Below are 20830 nucleotides of genomic sequence, written 5' to 3'. Positions count from 1 at the left end.
CTTCTGCAGGTTTGATTTTGTTTTGTTTTTAGAACAAACATCTGATACAGAGTCATTCACTATGTTCGACTGTTACATCTCTTGCGTTTATTCTTTTCAACTTGAAGGGTTTTTGATTTATGAATAATTCAAGGGCCTAAAACAAAACCAGCTTTTTCTGGCTGTTGCAGTTTGTCCTTGCGCACGTGAGCCAATGTCTCTCCAAGATGAATAAGCAAGACTTTTCCTTAAGTACATTAGTGAGAGAAACTAGCCCAGGCTTGGGAGTTCTCCGCATCCTTGATGGGCCTTTTCCATCTGACAGGGAAGAAGAGGTGCGGCGGGCCTTGTCTGGAAGCAGACGGGGGGAGATGGGGCAGGGGTCTGCATGCCCCTGCCTGCACTGGCCCGCGCCCCAGCCTCTGGTCTGGGATGTTCTGTGTGGCCAGGACCCGAGCTGATGGAAGGCTGCTTTGTCCTATCTGATCACTTGGAAATCCAGAGCCCCCCAAAGATTGCTCTAGCTGGGTCTCCAGAAAAGGCCAAAAGGAAATATCAGAAGATGATACACGTGGCTGTTTCCTCTGGGAGAACCACCAGCAGTGGCCTGGGGACGTGGAGCTGGTGGAGGGGCAGGACCGTGGACTTGGGACTCACAGGCTGGTGACCTTGGGGAAGAGAGTCAAGGACGTCCCAGCCACCTCCCAGGCAGCAGGGCTGGGCGGAACAAGTCAGTGTTCACAAAAGCTCGTCACATCTGGCAGGTCATTGGCCCAGGGGAGAACCGCCCTGTGGGGCTACCTGGCGTATGGAAATGGGGTGTGCTGCACCCCAAATGGCTGTGCCTGGGAGGACTCGGACCAGTCCTAGATGCAAAGCACCCTTTGCCTGACTACTAACCATACCTCCTTATTTGACTACATAATTAGCATCTTTTAATGAAAAAAATATGATCAGTTCAGAGAAGACTAATTAACAAAAGGTGTGCGGGCTTTACATAAACACACACCACCCCCCAGAGAGCTCTCTGTTACTCTGGTTACGTTCCTTGTTCCTCACTGGCAGGAATGATGAGAGAGAAACAGCTTTATGTAGAGGCTCACTCCAGGTAGCTTTCAAGGTATACTTCTAAAAAGTCGCTTCACAGGGAGGGACAGCTACATAGGAAACACCCTGCGTCTAGTTCTATTTGGAGAGACAGAGTCACTAGTGAGGTCTTTTGAGGGTGGCTTTCACTTTCTGTAGTCGATGACCCGATTTCCTTCCTAATTCTGGGGGGTGAGGACAGCACGGGGCAGCCGCCCTCACGACGTTTACTGGCTTCAGCCACGCAGGAGCACCCCACACCTGGGAGCCGTGTGCACGTGCGCAGCGGGGCTCAGCAGCACGGGCTAAGTCATCAGGTGGGCTGAGGCAGAAAGGAAGCCCTGGGCCTCAGCCTCCACACTGCCCCTGGGTCATTCTTCTCTAAGTTTCTATTGGAAAGGTAAACACCTTTCCTTGAATCGGTGACTCAGGAATACTTGTGAGAAGACAAACATTTCCTACAATCAGACTTCCGTTCCCCAAGAAAAAGCGGTTTTACACAAAAAGAACAATTTGCTCCCCAGCTCCCCACCAGGCCTCGGTGACCCATCAGTCTTTCGGAGACTGGACTCGCCGACCGACTCTCAGATCAGAGCACGTAATGGCTTTCCTGAGGCCGGAATAAAAGCCAGCTGGATCCGGATGGACAGCAGATCTTCCTTTCTGACCATCATCATCTTTTTTGGCACGGCTATTCTTGCCTTAAACCTTGCTCTGGAAGTGGCAGACATCTTACTATGCTAAAACCGGCAATTAAAATTCAAGGAAAAGTCTTGACCAGTGGGGGGGCTCGGGGCTGGGGGCTGGGGGTGGGGGAGGCAAACTATGTCCCATGGGCCAAATCTGGCCAGCCCCCTGTTTTTGTAAATAAAGCTTTATTGGAACATGGTCATTCCTATCTGGGGGCTGCTTTCAGGGCAAAAAACACTGACTTTTCCTGAAAGAGTCTGTCGATCCCAGTCTAGAACTGTGGTGTTCAATACAACAGCCACTAGACATGGGTCTATTTGAATGTCAAATAGCCAAAACGAAATAAAATTAACCATTCCACCTCTCAGCTGCACTAGCCACATTTTGAGGGCTCTGCAGTCACCTGTGACTGAGGGCACCGCGGTAGCCAGCACAGAGGACATTCCCGCCACCACAGACAGGTCTCCTGGTCAGCCCCGGGAGGACAGGATTTAAGTCATCAAGCTAAATTTACAGCCACCAAGTTCCAGGTGACGCCGCTCCTTCTCCAGGCAGAAAAATTTAGGCTAAGTTTCAACAACACGTTCCTGTCACACTTCTTAGGACACGCTAATTCACTATACTGACCACAAACTCTAGGCTACGTAATAGGAGATGAGTGTCAAGCCCACTGGGGCTACTAACCAACTCAGGAACTGCACTGTTTATGGACTGTAGGCTCTGAAAGCTGGGCCGCGGTGCTTGCTTCATACTCCTAATTAGGAACCTGCTTGGCACGAGGTGATAGGGACTCAAGTATTTGCAAAATGAATGAAGAAATGAATCCTAGGCCCCAAAACTGTCATCCATCAGAGGCCAGTGGAAAAGATGGATATTGATAAAATGCTGGGGGAAAACACTGCTCTTTCCACAATCCTGTGGCAAAAGGTTCTACGAACAGCCAAACTTTCTATTTTAAAATGAATTAAAGAAAAATTCCATACAAAACAAAACTGCCTGGGTTGGGATTCTGGCCCTACCACTTACAGGCTGTGTGCCGCGGGCTGTTCTTTTCCCTCTGTGGGGACGACCCCTCTTCTCTAAACACATGGGGGAGAGGAGTCGGAGGTGAGCCCCAGGGCTGCCGGCCCGCTCCCGGCACCAGGAGGCATCAGGCCCCCGCTCGCTTCCCCACACCCGCCCAGACTCAGCTCCCGTGCGCCTTCTGCCCCGGGGCCCCTGTGTGGGTCCCTCCACTAAACCATCGAGTCCTCTGGGGAAGCACCCTCAGCACTGGACACACAGAGGAGAGGCGAAGTGGAGATGAAATTGATCAAGACTCTAAAAGCCAATAAAGTAAAAATAAATTTTGCTAAACCACTCATGAATATGCTTGCCCTCAAAACTTGTGAGTAAATTAAGCATTTTTCAAGTTTTAACTAGTTCACTGTTTGAACCAGAAGTTAAGCTTTACTACCGGTTATTCCTTCTTAAAAACTCAAGTCTCTTGTAGGTTAGTACACTTCACTACTTTCCCCCCTCACAATTAGAGAACAACAAACAATTCAACCAACAGCAAAAAAAAACAAAAACAAAAACAAAAACCAGATTGGTCACAGTAGTCTTAGAATTAAAAAAAAAAAAAATCAATGTGGTATAAGATATAAAATCAAATATTCCAGTTTGGAATAAATTCATAGCTCAAATAAAAAAAGTACATTAAACTCAAACTAAAAAAAAAATCTGTTATTTATTAGAAGATACCTTAAAAGTTTAAACATTTCATGTGCAATAAAATTTTCTTATTGCTAACTCAATCAGTCCCTGTTTAAGAACTTCAATGGAAACACAATCATTTTGTTTTAGCCTGTTAAAACACCTGCGTGCTAACTGTGGTCCACATTTGCTCTTTCCTGGCTGCACCGCAAAACCAAGTGACCTACAGTTGGTCACTGTGGACCTTAATTGCCGCCAGCTTCATTACAGAGGGTTTGCAGAGAAAAGGCAACCCCTATCTTATTCCAGCAGACTGGGTATTCATGTAGTTTCATCTTCCTTCCCTGGGTCCACCCTAGGATCTGAAAAATCTCGCCTGGCATTTTAGTCATCCAGACGATTAGTCACCTGGAGATCTTGCCCCCACCCTTCCTTAGCACGGGTCCTGACAGTTCTGTTCTGTTAGGACAGAGCTGGGATATTATATACATTTTAAAGTGATTTGATGAAGCTTAACTATCATTTTCTATTTCACCCAATTACGAACAAAAAATGTGTATAAGAAACATTTTTAAATGCTTAAGAAAAAGTACACAATTATCCTGATACCTATGTTTTAATATAATTATCAATTTACTGTGGTAATTCTGTTTTTAAGCTAAGTTCTGTATAAATTTTAAGCTAAATTCTGAATTCAAATTTTGTATAAATTACAACTGGCAAACTGTATTAAAAGTGATCTATACACACATTGAAAACTTGCTGCCACTTACAATTTTTAAGGCAAATGTCAATACAGAGCCTATTTAAATGCAAAGTGTCTCCTACTATCCCACAAAAAGGCTAAAAGCTCAGAAATTATGACCCACAATGGATTTCAGTATTTCAAAGCACAAGTGTATTTCTCTTTTAGGCTCCATGGCAAGGACGAAAACGATCCTTTTAAAAGGGGGAGTTCTTTTCTGGTTGTTCCCGCATACTTTCTGGCTGCAGTTCATCTTTAATTCAGGGGAAACCTTCGGGGTGTTAATCGAGCGACACATCTGTAACAGAAACTCTGCGCACGGACAACTTGGCCAGGCGTGCCGCCCGCCTCTCCTTCCTACCCCCACCCAACGCCTTCCCCGGGCAGTGACTTCACATCCTTTGACATCAGCACGGCTCTGAAAGGGGGATGGGAGAACGAGCAGAAAGCAGAAAAACCAGCTTTGAACTATGCATGCAAGGCCTCTCTCAAGACTCAAATTCTGTAAGTAGTTCGTAAAATGCCAAACTGCAGCGACACACCCAGCCTCCTCCAGTTAGGTTTGCCGCAAAACGGGGTGAATTCTGCTAGAAAGGACTTCCTGCTTTTCTTATCTGAAGCACAATGGCCATTTATTAACTAACCACAGAAGGTTCCGTTTCAGTGAAACACACAATAACTTACCTCGAATATGGAGAAGGGCCACGGGCTGGAAAGGCCCATTGGAGCTGGCCGCATCCACCACCATCCTGCTGCCCGCTTTATTACATGTCAACATCTAGACTTCAGCGGGGAAGGCAATGTACTCCTTAAGGCAAGAAACCAGCCTCCATTTTAGTTTAAAAAAAAAAGACAAACTGAAGCTCTCTGCAGCTGGAGGGAACTGGCTGCTTCGTGATGTCAGCAGGCACGGGGCTTGCTGATTGGCCAGAAGCTGCAACTTAAAATGACACTAAAAAACTGCAAATGGAAAGAGCGTTCTGTTTGGCTGTCAGTGTGTGTGAAAAGCCTGGACATTTTTTGGCTTTCTCAGTCTTTATTTCTCACTAACTTTTAGGCAAAGATCCCATCTCTCAAGGGGCAGGACTGCGGCCGCAAGTCCAGCCAGACTATAAACAAATGATTCGGAGAGAGCTACCAAAAAGAAAAAAAAAAAAAAGTATGCATATGTGTCTACGTGAACTTTAAATTTCACATTTATCTGGTACCCCAAATTCACTGGTACCTTATACCCCCCTGGCCACCTCCTGTTTTCTAATTACTTTAATGTCTGTATCATATTTAGCACTTGGGCAACCTATTTTTTTTAATGCAAATGGCTATTTAAATATTACACAATCCCAATTCATTAGTTTAGACTCTTGTTCTATCACCCTTTCCTACTACCAAGTTATGAACTAATAATCCTCAAACAGTGTTTTTTTTTTTCCTCAGGGTCTAATTTTTTTTTATTGGAAAAATTCAGTTTAAAAATGACATGGAAAATGAAAGTTTTAAATGCAATAGCTAGAAAGTGCTATAAATTAAAGGTATTTATACCACCTGGCTGTGAAAATTAAAGTCATAAAATAAAATGTAAGTGTTTATTTTTATACCTTAAAAGGGTCAACATACCACTTTATTTCTCATTTTGTTTACATTAGAATTTTTTAATTAAAAAAGATATTTCCCTTCTTTTTATGGGGCTAGTATTAAAAGCTGTTATTCAGATCTTAGTCTCCTATCTTCAAAAAAGGTTAATGTAAAAAGCTGCTCCAAGAAAGGACATCATTTCTGAATCAGAGCATCCTGGGGAGGGGTGTATGTGTGTGCTGGTGAGATGATTCCCTACCATAAGGTTACTACTAGCTTCAAATGAAAGTGAATGCGCTATGAGAAGTCTCTGTGCCAGGCAAAACTGAAAAACCCCTCACCCCACACACACACACAACCACGCCTGTCCCAGCCACGCCCTCTCGCTTTGTAATTCTCACACAACTCCCGCCATCCCCACTCCCCCAATTTGTGAACAAGAACCAAAAAACCCTTTGGATTCTAAACGTCATTCACAACAGTTAGAAATGGGCTAGGATTTGCAGTTACACCTGTGGGCTGGCACGCACACCATTTCAACCAGCAAATGAACTGCGGTCGTTCGGGGTGCTTATTAGGTGCCCCCACACTAAGTAAGAAGGTAGTATTTTACTGTGTGGATCAATAGCCATTAAAAAATACTCAAATAAAAGCACACCAAATCCTACCCTGGCCCCTCGTCCACAGAGCTGAAGGACGCTGCTGGATCCCAAAGCTGGGCCATGAATTCACTTACAACAAGCAACGGGGAATGGGTGTCATGTGAGCAGGCTCTCCCCACCTGAGCCCACCTGCGGCCCACCTGCCCGGCTCCTCTGCTCTCTGAACAGCCGGTGCTCTGAGGCAGGTACTGTGAATGTAGATCCTGGCTGCTGACGCCCTGAGTCCATCAGATGCGTGAGGATAGCTCTCCGAGGACTCACTGTCACCTCACACTCAGATGAACTCAGACTCAAGTGCAGCCAGGATTGAGGCTTGCAGGGGGCTTCCCCAGGGGTCAGAAAGCAGATGCTTAATGCAGATCTGTACCCTAAAGAGACAGTGATTTGTTCTCAAACAGTTTAATATTTCATATGAGATGAGAAGGGGAAATGTGCCTATCCTAACTAAGACCGTGCTGATGAGTGGAATGCAGAAATAACAGGGAAAGACTCCTAGAATCTTTATATAAAATATACAGATTAAAGTCAAAGAAAAAGGGAAGACACTTCTTGATGTATTTTTCCTAATGATCTCGGATCAAAAGATCTCAACTTTATTAGCGATTTTCCCCCATGCTCTTTTGAAGCCTTATGCATATGAAGTAGCTCTTTAAAGAACTTGAAGTCTGTGATCTGAAAATCACTGGTGAAATAAGAGTCTAAAATATAAATAAGCAAACAAACATAAATAATATGGAGAAAGAAAAAAAAAGACGAACAAAAAAAGATAAGGTATGTTTCTGGACTGGAAGCACACACAGGATAAATAAGCTGATGTTAACATTTCCCCAAACTGATTTATAGTTTTAAAGCAATTTCATTCAAAATCCAGAGGAGGTGTCTTATGTTTCTGGGTAATTCTAAAGTTCACTTGGAAAAATAAAAAGCATGAAGCATGAGAACACTACTCACGAGAAAAGCAGGTCCTGCCAACTATAAAGTTTATGAACTGAGGATAGTATGATGTAGACTGGAGACAGGTCTTGGGACAGAAAGCAACAGCCCCTGACACAGCGAGTGTAGTTACACGAGTGTAACGTCTGGATAAAGAAGGACGCTCGGAACCATGGCAAGGTGAAGACTGCCCAGGCAACTAACGGTTACGTGTGGGCAAAAATCTAAGCCTTCACCTCACACAAAATAAAACAGATGGGTCAAAGAAAAAATGCAGTTAAAAAAAATCAAATCAGCCCCACCCCCAAATCCCCACAGTGCTGAGAAGAAAAGGGAAGTGACTATCGATTCTGAAGCTAGAAAAGGATAATTAAAAGACACTGGACAATGCTTAGGGCATATTCCTCACATTAAAATATTTACAAGATTTCTATACGTTCCCTCCAAAAATCAAAAGGAAATATAAATGCTATAATTACAAGAAGTTAATAATATACTGTAATTTACTCAAAAAAATTGGGCAAGCTCTGGGAGACAGTGAGGGACAGAGAGGCCTGATGTGCTGCACTCCATGGGGTCACAGAGAGTCAGACGAGACTTAGCGATTAAACAACAACAATAATTAGAAAAAAACTAAGACCTCAGAGTTCAAATGATCCAGTTTGCAAAAGAACTAGAACTGATCAGTTGTTGCTGTTCAGTTGCTCAGTTGTGTCCAACTCCTTGGGACCCCATGGACTGCAGCACACCAGGCTTCCCTGTCCTTCACCGCCTCCCGGCGCTTGCTCAGACTCATGTCCGTTGAATCGGTGATGCCATCTAACCATCTCGTCTTTGTGTGAAAAAAGTATTCATCTGTCAAATCAGCAATAATTTTAAAAATTATAATTAATACTGGTAAAGGCATGTTGTAACCTTGACAACAAATCTATAAATTGTTCTGATCCTTTTGGAAAATAAGGATTGGCAATAAAATGTGGCAATATGTAAAGATTCTTTAAGAAATTTAACTTCTGGGAGTCTATTCCAGAAATGTAGGTAGCCATGAGTGAGCATCACGTTTTAGAAAAACAGTTATTTAAAAATTTGTGCTAAAGTACTTCTCAGGTGGTGCTAGTGTAAAGAACCTGCCTGCAATGCAAGAGGTGTAATGAGATACGGGTTTGATCTTGGGTTGGGAAGATCCCCTGGAGGAGGGCACAGCAGCCCACTCCAGTATTCTTCCCCAGAGAATTCCATGGACAGAGAAGCCTGGCGGGCTACAGTCCTTAGGGCCATAAAGAATGGGACCCGACTGAAGCGCAGCATGCACACGCATGACATGAAGTTTACCGTCTTTCCCATTTCAGAGTGTAACGCTCTAAGTGGCATAAGCACACTCATAGTGTTGTGCTAGCACCACCACCATCCACCCCCAGAACTCGCTTCATCTTGCAGGACAGGAGATCTGTCCCTATTAAGCACTTCCACCCCAGCCCCTTCCCCTCGGCCCCTGCACGTTCGGTCTCTATGACTATGACGACTCTGGGTTCCTGATATGTGGGATCATGCAGCTTTTGTCCTTTGGTGACTGGATTATTTCACTCAGTGCAATGTCCTTAAGGTTCTGCTGTGTTGCATCATGTGCCAGAATTTCTCCCCTTTTTAAGACTGGACAATACTCTACTGCAGGGATATACCACATTTTGTTCTATTGATCCCTTGATAGACACAGGCTGTGTCTGCCTTTTGGCCGTTGTGAATAATGCTGCTATAATATGAATATACAAATGTCTAAGTCTCTGCTTTCAAATTTTGGGGTACATTCTCCAAAGCAAAAATTACAGTAATTCTATTTTCAGCTTTTTGAGGAACTGCCATGCTGTTCTCCACACTGCTGTTGTTGCTCAGTCATGTCCGACTCTGTGCGACCCCATGGACTGGGGCACGCCAGGCTTCCCTGTCCATCATCATCTCCCGGAGCTTGCTTGAACTCATGTCCATTGAGTCAGTGATGGCATCCACCCATCTCATCCTCTGTCACCCACTTCTCCTGCTGCCCTCAATCCTTCCCAGGATCAGGGTCTTTTCCAGCGAGTCAGCTCTGCACATCAGGGGGCCAAAGTGGCAGCATCATTCTACATCCCCATCAGCAGTGCACAAGGGTTCCAATTTCTCCACATCCTTACCCACACTGGCTAGTTTCTGTTTTTCTGACAGCAGCCATCCTAGCGGGTGTTAAGTGGTATCTCACTGGTTTTGATGCGCATTCCTAACGATGAGAAATATTAATCATGTTTTCATGTGCTTAATGACTATTTCTGTATCTCCTTTGGAGAAATGTCTACTCAAGTTCTTTGCACATTTTTAGATTGGGTTGTTTTCTTGTTGTTGAGTTGCAAGAGTTCTTTAAAGTTTTGGATATTAATCCCTCATCAGACAGATGATTTTCAAATCCTTCTTCCCGTTTCACGGGTTGCCTTTTCATTTTGCTGCTTGTGTCCTTTGCTGCACAGTTTTAAATTCTGATGTAGTCCAGTTTATCTACTTTTGCTTTCCTTGCCTGTGCTTTCGTGTTGCGTCTGAGATATCACTGGTAAGTCTAACGACAGACTTTCCTCTATGTTTTCCTCTAAGGCAGTGTTAGGTCTTTGATCCACTCTGTTAAATTTTTAGGTTCGGTATAAAATAAAGGTCCAGTTTCATTCTTTTGCATGTGGCTATCCACTTTTTTCCAGCACCACTGTTGAAAAGACTGTCCTTTTCCCAGAGTGGTGGCCTCCTAGAAAACCATGTGGCCATACACGTGGCAGTTTACTTCTTGATCTCTTATACTCTTGGCGTCTATGTCTTGGTTTTTATATATATATATATATATATATATATATATATATTTATTTATTTATTTATTTGGTTGTGCTGGGTGTTAACTGCAGCATGTGACCTCTTCGTTGGGGCATGTGGGCTCTAGCTCCCTGGCCAGGGACTGAACCCGGACGCCCTGCACTGGGAACACAGAGCGCTAACCACTGGACCACCAAGGAGGTCAGTGCCACACTGATTTGACTACTGTAACTTTGCAGTAAGCTTTGGAATCAGGAAATGTAAGACTTCCAGTTTTGTTCTTCTTTTTCAATGTTGTTGTGGTTATCCTGGGTCCCTGGAGACTCCATGTGAATTTTAGAATGCATTTTTTTCTATGTTTGGGAAAAAACATTGTTAGGATTTTGACCGAGACTGCAGTGGATCTGTGGATCTCTTGGGGAGTGCTGAGGTTTTAACAATACTAACTTTTCCAATCCATGAACACACGTCTTTTCCATTTACTGGGGTCTTCTTTAATGCTTTCAGCAGACAAGTCTTTCACCTCCTATGTTAATTCAAAGTATTTTACTCATTTTGAGAGCATCACATTTTAAATTTAAGATTCTAAAATACTAGAAAATACCTTAACATCAAAGGGATTATCCCACACAGTGAAATTTTTTACACATTTATCAAAAGTACTTATGGATTTGTAAAGTAAAAATAAGTGAGCAAAGCAGTATATAATTTTTCAGAAATAGTATGAACATAAAAAGAAACATTCTCAAAATACCAATGGTAATTACCGTGGAGTGTTATGGCTATGTGTAGGTTTTCTTTCTGAAACATCTCTACATTGTTCAGTATTGCTAAAATAAGCACACAATACTTTCATGAAAATTAACTAAAGACATACAGAGTTTTTTTAAAAAAATTTTAATTAGCTGATATTCTTATTGTCATCTTATTTATATTTTGGCTGTGCCACATGCCATGTGGGATCTTAGTTCCCCAACCGGGAATCGAGCCTGCACCCCCGGCACTGGCCGCACAGAGTCGTAACCACTGGGCCCCCAGGGAAGTCCCAGGACACACAGACGAAGTGACAGCAGGAAGACTCCTTTAGAGAACGCTGCCCCCTCAGACACAGGCTAGGAACGGAGAAGGGGAAATATGATGCAAAAGATTCCCTGTGCTGCATGAATGAGACGAGTGTGTAAAAACACACGAACACAAGAGGGCCTAAATGAGGCGTGATGAACGGAACCACACACACGAGGGCCTGACTCCTCGTCTCAAGGAGCCGGTTACGGGCTACTCAAATCCTGACTGCACGCTTGCATGGAATCCACGGGCTCATCTAGGCCTCCGAGGCCCAGTCAGCCTCCAGAGCCCTCTCCTCTCAATGAAACAGGGACTCAGCCAGCGCCTGTGCCCAGGGAGAGGCCGCCCTCACCCTGCATAACCCCAGGCTGCTCCTTCTTTCCTCACCTGTCGGGGGGGCGCGTCTGTGATCCCCCCACCTCCTCGGCTTTGTGGAGGCACCGATGCCACCGATGTTGGGGGGGGCGCCCAGGAGGATGAAGCCGCCCCCAAGGCGGGATCCACCCGCACGTGCTCGGCCATCCCGGGGAAGGGGCAGTGAGCACTGAAGCACCTGAAGAGCAGGGTCTCGGCCCTGGGGCTCAGTGTGAGGGCAGAGACGCCGACGGCATCCCTGTCTGGACTAGCCCCCTCCGGGAAGCCTTCCTCTCCCCGTCCTGGGCCACTGGCTGTCTTCCGGCAGCCCCAGGACCACAGCGAGCACACTCACTGCACGAAGGCACGAGTCAAGCAGTGATGCCAGATTCTGACCCTGCCAAACTTGTCCCCGTAGTGCCGAGTTAAGAGGGGTATGCCACTGACCACCTGGAGCGGGACAGGTCCCCCTCCTGAGTGCAGAGCCCCTGCCCAGCGCCCCCCATCCTGTCGGTGCCCAGCCCCCACGCCCCCCACGGTGCCCTCCAGCCTGGTTTCTGGACGCTCCCATGACAGCTTTTCCTGCCCTGCGGAGGGCTTGAGCTGACTTCGAGGAAAGCACCTTTCCGGGCTCAGTGCAGAGCTCCTTGCAGAACCGCCAAGTGGGCAGACAGACTATAGCTCTCAGCACATCTGTCCGGCACGGTGGCAAAAGCGAGCATCATACTGCACAAGGATGGGAGGTTTAAACAGGAGTTCCTCTTTATTCTTGGCTTCCTCCGTCACTTTACGTGGGTCTTTATTTACAAACAAGCTGTCTGTAGTTACGTCCCATTTGGAGGTAGCATTCCTGGCTAAAACGTTCATATTTTCATTTCTAAATTCAGCCAAAGGTTTTAATTTTCATCTCCCCAGGCAAATTTTATAGGCAAATTAAGTACGCTTATATTTTAATGAAGAAGCTTTATAGTTTCTTTTATTAAAGGAAGGCTGTGCTCTGAGCTGACACTTAACTGGAAACGACACGGGCACGGGCGATGTATGTTTCGTTGGGTAGAAAATCTAACCCAAAAAAATTTGGCTTCACTTACAGTTTAAAATAGCCTTTTTCCTTAGGCAGATCAAAGATATCTAGCATTCAGCTGTGTTCAAAGGTTGCCAGGGCACTTCTGCTTGCCAACAGCAAGGTCAAAGGGACGCTCGCTAGCTGCCCTGTTGATCTGAACGAGTCCTGCGAGTGGTTTAAAGGGTGGACAAGCTTATCTCAGGAAAGGCCAGCGGGGGTGCAAGGGGTGGACGAAGCAAAGAATCTGCCCGGAGTGCGCTGCTGGAGACCTCTGCTTCTTTGTGCTTTCCCCGCAGCGGGGCTGGAAACCCTTTAAAGCCAAAGAAGTCGTCACACCCCTTCCGTGTTCTGAGAAGGTAGGAAACCCACGCACGGTACAGAGCCAAGGTGACACGCCAAGTGCTTCCAGGTCAACTGTTAGCAGGAAACCTCGGTTCATGAGGAAGAGCCCGCGTGCAGGGAGCGCTGAGCCCGGGACGGGGTCCAGCCCCACAACAGTTCCCAGAAAACTGGAGGATGCGGGGAGGCCCCGGGCCCAGAGCGCTTTTTGCTCCTTCAGCAAACCTGTGTCTCAGGGATTCATGGCAGGTACTAGACTGGGCACAAAGCAGACACACAAACTGCCTCTGCCCTCAGTGACACTTCAGACAGAACAGCATGTGGCATGTTCTGCAACCAAAGTGTCCATCATGATGAACAGATAAATGGTGCTCCATCCACAAAATTGACATCTCTGACTCAATAGACACGAGTCTCAGCAAACTCTGGGAGATGGTGAAGGACAGGGGAGCCTGGCATGCTGCAGTTCAGGGGTTGCAAAGAGTCGGACACGACTCAGTGACTGAAGAACAACAATCCACACAATGGAGTGCTGTTCAGCCTCGAAATTCAGGAATAAAATGCTGTATGATTCCACTTACATGAGGTCCCTAGAGGAGTCACAATCACAGAGACAGAAAGGAGAACGGTGGGTACTACTGCCAGAGGCTTTCCAGGCGGTGCTAGTGGTAAAGACCCTGCTGCCAATGCACGAGACATGAGAGACGTGAGTTCGATCCCGGGGTTGGGAAGATCCCCTGGAGGACAGCATGGCAACCCACTCCAGTATTCTGGCCTGGAGAATCCCGTGGACAGAGGAGCCTGGCGGGCTGCAGTCCATAGAGTCACAAAGAGTAGGATACAACTGAGCGACTTAGCCTGCAGGCAGGGGCTCGGGGAGGGGAAAGTGAAAGTCGCTCAGTCGTATCTGCCTCTTTGCGACCCCATGGACTATAAAGTCTGTGGAATTCTCCAGGCCAGGACACTGGAGTGGGTAGAGGGAGGTAGTAAGAGGCCCAGAGTCATTGCGGGAGGAAGAAGAGACAGTGGCAATGGGCACACTGCATGGATGCCACTGAACTGGACACTTACAGATGGTTAAACATAAATGTTATTCTGTGTATGTTTTACCACAATTTAAGAGAAAAGATAAGGCAAGACTCAGCCAGGGTGGCTCAGGAAACACAGTGGGAAACAGAGCCTGTAGGGCACGGGGCTGCCCCTGGAGAAGGCAGAGCACAGGGGAAACCCAGGCCTGGAGGGTCCGGGCAGGGGGTGAGAACACGCAAGGAGTGTGTGTGTGTTGCGTGTGTGTGCGTGTGCGCTTGCACGCGCAAGCATGCGTGCCTAAGATGCTGGGAGAAACCCAGGTGAGGTCTACAGAAGGCCTGAGCTAAACATTAAATGCGGGATTACAGCTGCCAGTTGTCACCGATTCCCTGAGTTCTGCCGAGAAGGGGCTCACCGGGGATGACAGGCAGAGGCTGAAACTGACCCTGGGGTGAGAGCCACACCTGTGGCCGGAGGAGAGTGGGCAGGAGGGCGCCCCAGCAGCCAGGCCGTGCTCAGGGCTGGGCTCAGGCTGACGGGAGACGGCCCGGGGCACCTCTGCGACAGACAGCGGCGGGGCCCCAGCGGGACGGGGCCGCAGACGCCGCGGATCTGGTCTGTAGCCTCCCTGAGAGCCGGGGCCACCTCTGCTCCTCATCACTGTCCTGGCCGCCTCCCAGTGCTCCGACAACCCCGGCGGTCAGCAAACATTTGCTGTGAACTGGCGCCTGGCTCGCCGAGCTGTTTCCTCCCCTTATTGTGGGCATCAGGAGAAGATACAGCACCAAACATGTGGCAGAAACAAGACGGATGAAAGCTGAGTTTCTGAACCAGGAGAATTCAGAGACTAAGAGAAAGAACTCTGGTACCTTCTCGCTCCACTTTTATCCTTCAACAAACGGGCAAGAGGGGTATGCGTTCCTGGTTGTGTCCAACTCTCTCTCTGTGACCCCAAGAACTGCAGCCCACCAGGCTCCTCTGACCATGGAAATTTCCAGGCAAGAATACTGGAGTGGGTTGCCATTTCCTTCACCAGGGGGTCTTCCCGACCCAGGGATCGAACTCACATCTCGCATCCCCTGCACTGGCAGGTGGATTCTTTACCAACAGTGCCACCTGGGAAGCACGAAGCTCCTCTAAATAGATGCTAGTTCATTTTCAAGCAGTAAAAAATGATCGCTTGTATGGCAAGATGCTCAACTGTATCGGAAAATAAACTGCTTTGAATTTAGGCTGCAGTACTGCATTTTCACAAAACGGGGGCAAGACACACATTTTTAACTGCTATTCCAAAGTCAATTTCTAAAAACTCAGATAAGTTCTCCCAACAATGGGACAACTTCTTTCCGCAAAGGCCTAACACTTATTAGCAGTTCTAAATTTCTGTCCCATGGTCTCCAATGAATTGTTATTAAGCCCTGGTTGTTTCATTACATCTTTGACTTCTCCAGAGGTCTGTCTTTTCTAAAGCAAGGAGAATGGCTTCAGGAAACAAAGTCCATGATTTATGAGCCACCTAAAAAATTCGCTCTCTTCACGTTACACTTCTACCTTCCAGACCAAAAATATTAAAAGAAAGGACTAATTCAGAGAAATCTTTGAATGAGCAAGACTACATTTGAATGAACAAGGCTACATTCAGCCTCATTGTTAAAAAAAAAAAAAACAAAGATAGGAAATACCATTTTCCACTAAGGTGCGGTAGGGCAGGCACCTCCTGTACTCTGGCGGGAGAGTTCACGGGGCCGCCTCTTGGAAGGTATCTGTACAGGGTTCTTGAAAACGCGTGGCCTTTGATCAGTACCTCCCTTCTTTGATTCCAGCTTAAGGAGAGGTTCAAAGGTGTGAACGACAAAAGATTTACATTAAAGCACAGTTTACAACAGCTGAAAACCAGGGGAATATAAACAGTATAATTAATAAATGCTTCTTGTGGCTCAGATGGTAAAGCGTCTGCCTACAATGCGGGAGACCCGGGTTCAACCCCTGGGTCGGGAAGATCTCCTGGAGAAGGAAATGGCAACACATCCGGTATTCTTGCCTGGAAAATCCCATGGACAGAGGAGTCTGTAGGCTATAGTCCATGGGGTCACAAAGAGTTAGACACGACTGAGCGACTTCATTTTCACTTTTCACTTTCTATTTCCATTAAAGTCAGGAACAAGACAAATACGCTTGCTCACACCACCACATATTAACATCTTACTGGACTTTTTAGTCATCTCAGGAAAAAGACACTAGAGGTATAAGAACTAGAAACAAAGAGGTGGGATTACCTTTACATGCAGCTCTAATGAATAGCTGGGACATTAAAACAATCAGCTGCAAAACTATGCCAACAATAAGACAATTCAGTAAGGAAGCAGGATGTGAAAGCGAAGCACAGAAGTCACCAACCTCCACATAAACCATTTACAGCTACTTAGAAGACAACGGAAAAGGAGACCCCAATTTACAATAGCAACAGCAATAGAATATTTGGGCACACACTAAGAAACGTGCAAAACCCTACATGAGGGAAACTTAAAAACACCCCTAAAGGAAATGAAAGTGGTCTTAAACAGAAAGACACTACACTCTTAGATGAGGGGATTCAAACATCCTCAGGATGCCAATCCTCTCTAGACATTTTTTAAATTTAATGGAATCACAGCAAATAAATCAGCAGCTTTTTTTTTGCAATGAAATGAACCAATTCAAAGTTCCTATTGTTTGTAATAAAATCATTATTGCTGTGAGTAATTTTAGTATGATACAGCAATAGAATGATATCAGAAATCAAGATTTTCAGTGTGAGATAAAGACACAACTATGAAAATTCAAGAAACACGTGAAACATCATAATGTTATAAAAGCACAGCTAAAATATACACATATATATTCTAGAATATATGTCCATATTCTAGCTCCCTCCATCGAACATACCTAAAAGCAACAGCAGGCCAGTAGCAGTGAGAAGTCCCTAGTGCCCTGATTTTGGTCTCTAATATTATTCCCCACTGAAAGGAATCATGGCTCTTTGAAAAATGGCTAATTCCAAGTCTGGGGGGAGGAGGGACATCTTACTGTGCCAGAAACCAGTAGACAAAAATGACACCGTGCCAAAAAATACACAGCAGCTCTCCCAAATATCAGACAATGCTTAAAACTATGCATCTGCACAGAAGAAGGAATATGGTTTTCGTACAGTAAAACACACTGATATCAAGGAAACGCATAATGGTAGTCACAAAAGAAAAAGCAAAAAGACCTTTCGTTTTCACCATTTGAGGGAAACTGGTAACTCAAAGGCAAAGATTTAAGCTTCTCCTCACTTTCCAGTAGGAGCTACATGTCAGGATAACCAAATAGGCCCCTTTGGCAAGAAATGGCTCTGCTCTTAGAAGGATGCCAGATCAAACGCTGAAATCTCCAGTGAAACTGTTGACTCGGACAAGGATCATCAAGCGGTGCTTAAAGCACCGGCACGCGGTTGATGGGAAGAGATGCTGCAGGGGGCCAAGAGAGCCTTGCAGACGGTCACGAGCACTTCTGAACTGCGGGCAAACGCCGGGCACTGGAGAGACGGACGTGTCACCGCCTCCTACGGCACAGGGGCAGAATGAGGCCTCCCATCCTCTCATCACACACAGCACGCACCTCGCCCAATAGGCACGCTGTCTCCGGAGTTACACAGCATGACTTTTGATACAGTCTGTCCCAGAAAAGGTTTCCACTTTCAGCAGCTACCGGGAATCAGGGGATATTTCACAAGGCAAGCTCCTTGGCTAATCTAACAAGTCATACAATTTGCTGTGGTTTATGGCACTCCCAGACTAGTAGTGACCCCAGGGGTCTTGCAGAAGCAAAGACAAATCCCTGCTGGAGAAGATAGCTTCATCCTAGGTTTTAGTTTATTTCAAATGTTTGAGTAGAATGACCAGCATACACTAAAGAGTAATCAGGGACATAAGGAAGTAAGACATCATGAGCAACATGTGACAAGGACTTCAGATGCTGGTATTATCTGACACGGACTACAAAGCTGCTGGGCTGACTACAAGACGTGACATCTGCAAAAGAATAGGCAACTATAAAAAATCACACAGCGGATTAGAAACAGAACTTCCATAAATGAAAAAAAGTATACCTGAAATCTAAAAATCTGTGACTGTGTTTTATGTTTCATTGATTTTCACTATATTTTATGAAAGTATGAGATGGGTTGAAAACTAAAAAGAAAACTGGTCCTTCACCATGGGTGACATGAAACTCCAATCAAGAACATAGCACCGTTCCACAAAAATGCTGAAAAATACAGATGAGGAGTAAAGAAAGATAGTAAATGAAAGCTTCCAATACCTATTTGATTAGAGCCGAAGCTGGATGGGGAGAAAACTTAATATAGAGTTAACAATCGAAGAAACAATGGTGTATTTCCTCGGTTGTGCGGGAACTTTCCATACAACTGAGGAAATATAACAATCCAAGATTCAGAGTGAATTGCAAAAAAGACTGATAAAAAAGAAATCCATACTTGGAGACCTCGTAGTGGAATCACTGGAAAAAAAATCATTTTTTAAAAAAAATTTTGTACCACCAACTGACTTCGTTGGTGGTATACTGGATAAGAATCCGCCTGCCAGCCAGGGGACACGCGTTTGATCCCTGGTCTGGGTGGAGTCTCTGCGCCACGGGCGACTGAAGCCTGTGTGCCACGGCTGCTGAGCCGGGGCTTTGGAGCCCGTGCCCTGCAACAAGAGAAGCCACCTCAATGAGAAAGCCGCACGCCGCAACCACAGAAAAGCCCATGCAGCAACGAAGACCCAGCATAGTCAGAATAAATAAATAATAATACTTTAAAAACCCAACCACGTCTTGGTCAAAATCAGAAAAGTGGCCAGAAATCACAATGCTTTCCAAAATAATGAATTTGGCTTCTCAATGCTGCTGCTGCTGCTAAGTCGCTCCAGTCATGTCTGACTCCGTGCGACCCCATAGACAGCCTCCTACCAGGCTCCTCTGTCCCTGGGATTCTCCAGGCAAGAACACTGGAGTAGGGTGCCATTGCCTTCTCAATGCTAATGGAAATGAAAAGGCAATGAAATGCTGTCTTCAATGCACTGAAGGAACGTAACAATCCACAGTTAGATACTCAGTGATAAAGTGTTTGCTGCCAGCAGATCCTTATTAAAGAAGATCCTAAATGATGAATTCAGACAAGAATTTGACCTCACAGGGAAAGTCTAAGATACAAAAAGGAATGAAGACTAAAAAGATGAAGTACACAGATCTAAACGGTTATCAACAGAACAAAACAGTAATGATGTTACGGAGGACTTAAAATGGTTGGAATTCAGATATCCAATAATGGAGAAGTCCACAGAGATGGCAGTAGCAGCTACCTCTTCTGAGGCATAACTGACATATTATATTAGTTTCAGGTGTATAACAAGTTGTTCAGTTGCAAAGTCATGTCCAACTCTTGGCAACCCCAAGGACTGTAGCACGCCAGGCTGCCTTGTCCTTCACTATCTCCTGGAGTTTGCTCAAATTCATGTCTATTGAGTTGGTGATGCCATCCAACCATCTCATCCTCTGCCACCCCCTTCTCCTCCTGCCCTCAATCTTTCCCAGCACCAGGATCTTTTCCAATGAGTTGGCTCTTTGCATTAGTATCTATTGAAAAATGATCACCACAATAAGTCTAGTTAATAGTTAACATCCCTCACCAGACATAGTTAAAGAATATTTTACGTCTTGTGATGGGAACTTTGAAGATCTCGTCTCTTAGCAGCTTTCAAATAGTCATCAGAGTATTATTAACTGTAGTCACTGTGCTGTATATTACATCCCTACGACTTCTTCATTTTAACTGGAAGTTTGCACCATTTGAGTTCCTTCACCCATTTCACCCACGGCTCCACACCCCACCTCTGGCAACCGTTTTTTAAATTAACAAACTTTAAGGATTAGGTTTATAGAAAAACTGAATGTACGGAGTTCCCATAGCTCTCCCTCCCCTCCCCTAGTTTCTTCTATTACTGACACCTTGCAGTAATGTGATGTATTTCTTACAAGTGAAGAGCCAACACTGATGCCTCATTATTAACGAAAGACCATAGTAAGGATTCATTTTGTGTTGTACATTTTGTGGGTTTTGACAGACACAAACAGCCATGTGTTCACCACATGGCAACATACAGAGTAGTTCACTGCCTAAAACCTCCTGTGCTCTGTCTATTCATCCCCCTGTTCTCCCAACCCCTGGTCTTTTCACCGTCTCCCTAGTGTTGTCTTTTCCAGAACGTCGCATAGTAAGAATCATACAGAAATGCAGCCTTTTCAGGTTGGCTCTTTTCACTCAGTACTATGCGTTGAAGGTTCCTGCATGACTTTTCATGGCCTGGCAGCTCATTCCTTTGTACTGCTGAATGACATGCCATTATCTGGATGGTTTGTTTATCCATTCACCTACTGAAGGACATCTTGGTTGCTTCCAAGTTTTGGATATTATGAAAAAAGGGTGGCGTCGTTTTTTTAACCACCCCAAATTCTTGCACAAAATTATACAGTGCAACTAAGATGGCAAAACAAATGCCCATGGCCAACATCGACAAAAAATTAGGTGAAAATGTGTCCCCCAAAGACATGTGAGCATATGGGTTAGACCCCAGCAGCCACAGGCCGGTGTGCACTCAGTATCTGTGGGGAAGATGTCGGAGAGAAGCAACGAGTGTTCTCCGCAGGTAAGAACTCCGAAACAACCAAAGAGCCGGGTGGACGCCCCTTGAGAACAGCAGAAAGCAGAAG

The 20830-nt window shown here is 45.5% G+C and overlaps 1 protein-coding gene across 12 annotated transcripts in view; it reads right to left on the bottom strand.

Annotated features, from left to right (window-relative positions):
- PPP2R5C (protein phosphatase 2 regulatory subunit B'gamma) overlaps positions 1 to 20830 on the bottom strand; it is a 139511-nt gene that overhangs the window by 92056 nt on the left and 26625 nt on the right. For 2 of the 12 annotated variants that reach the window (XM_005222151.5, XM_059878973.1), the window contains exon 1: positions 4880 to 5031. The exons of 9 other annotated variants lie outside the window; for them this stretch is intronic. In XM_005222151.5, coding sequence (XP_005222208.1) covers positions 4880 to 4973 — 94 coding nt within the window. In that variant the 5' untranslated portion in view covers positions 4974 to 5031. Of the gene's footprint in view, positions 1 to 4879; positions 5032 to 20830 lie in introns of those variants that run through there. One more of the 12 variants, NM_001083376.1, reaches the window with a different exon arrangement.

This window comes from Bos taurus, chromosome 21 (assembly GCF_002263795.3).
Source record: "Bos taurus isolate L1 Dominette 01449 registration number 42190680 breed Hereford chromosome 21, ARS-UCD2.0, whole genome shotgun sequence".
Lineage (NCBI taxonomy): Eukaryota > Metazoa > Chordata > Mammalia > Artiodactyla > Bovidae > Bos > Bos taurus.
The sequence above is the reverse complement of the archived record's forward strand: the minus strand, read 5'-3'. Positions and strand labels throughout refer to the sequence as shown.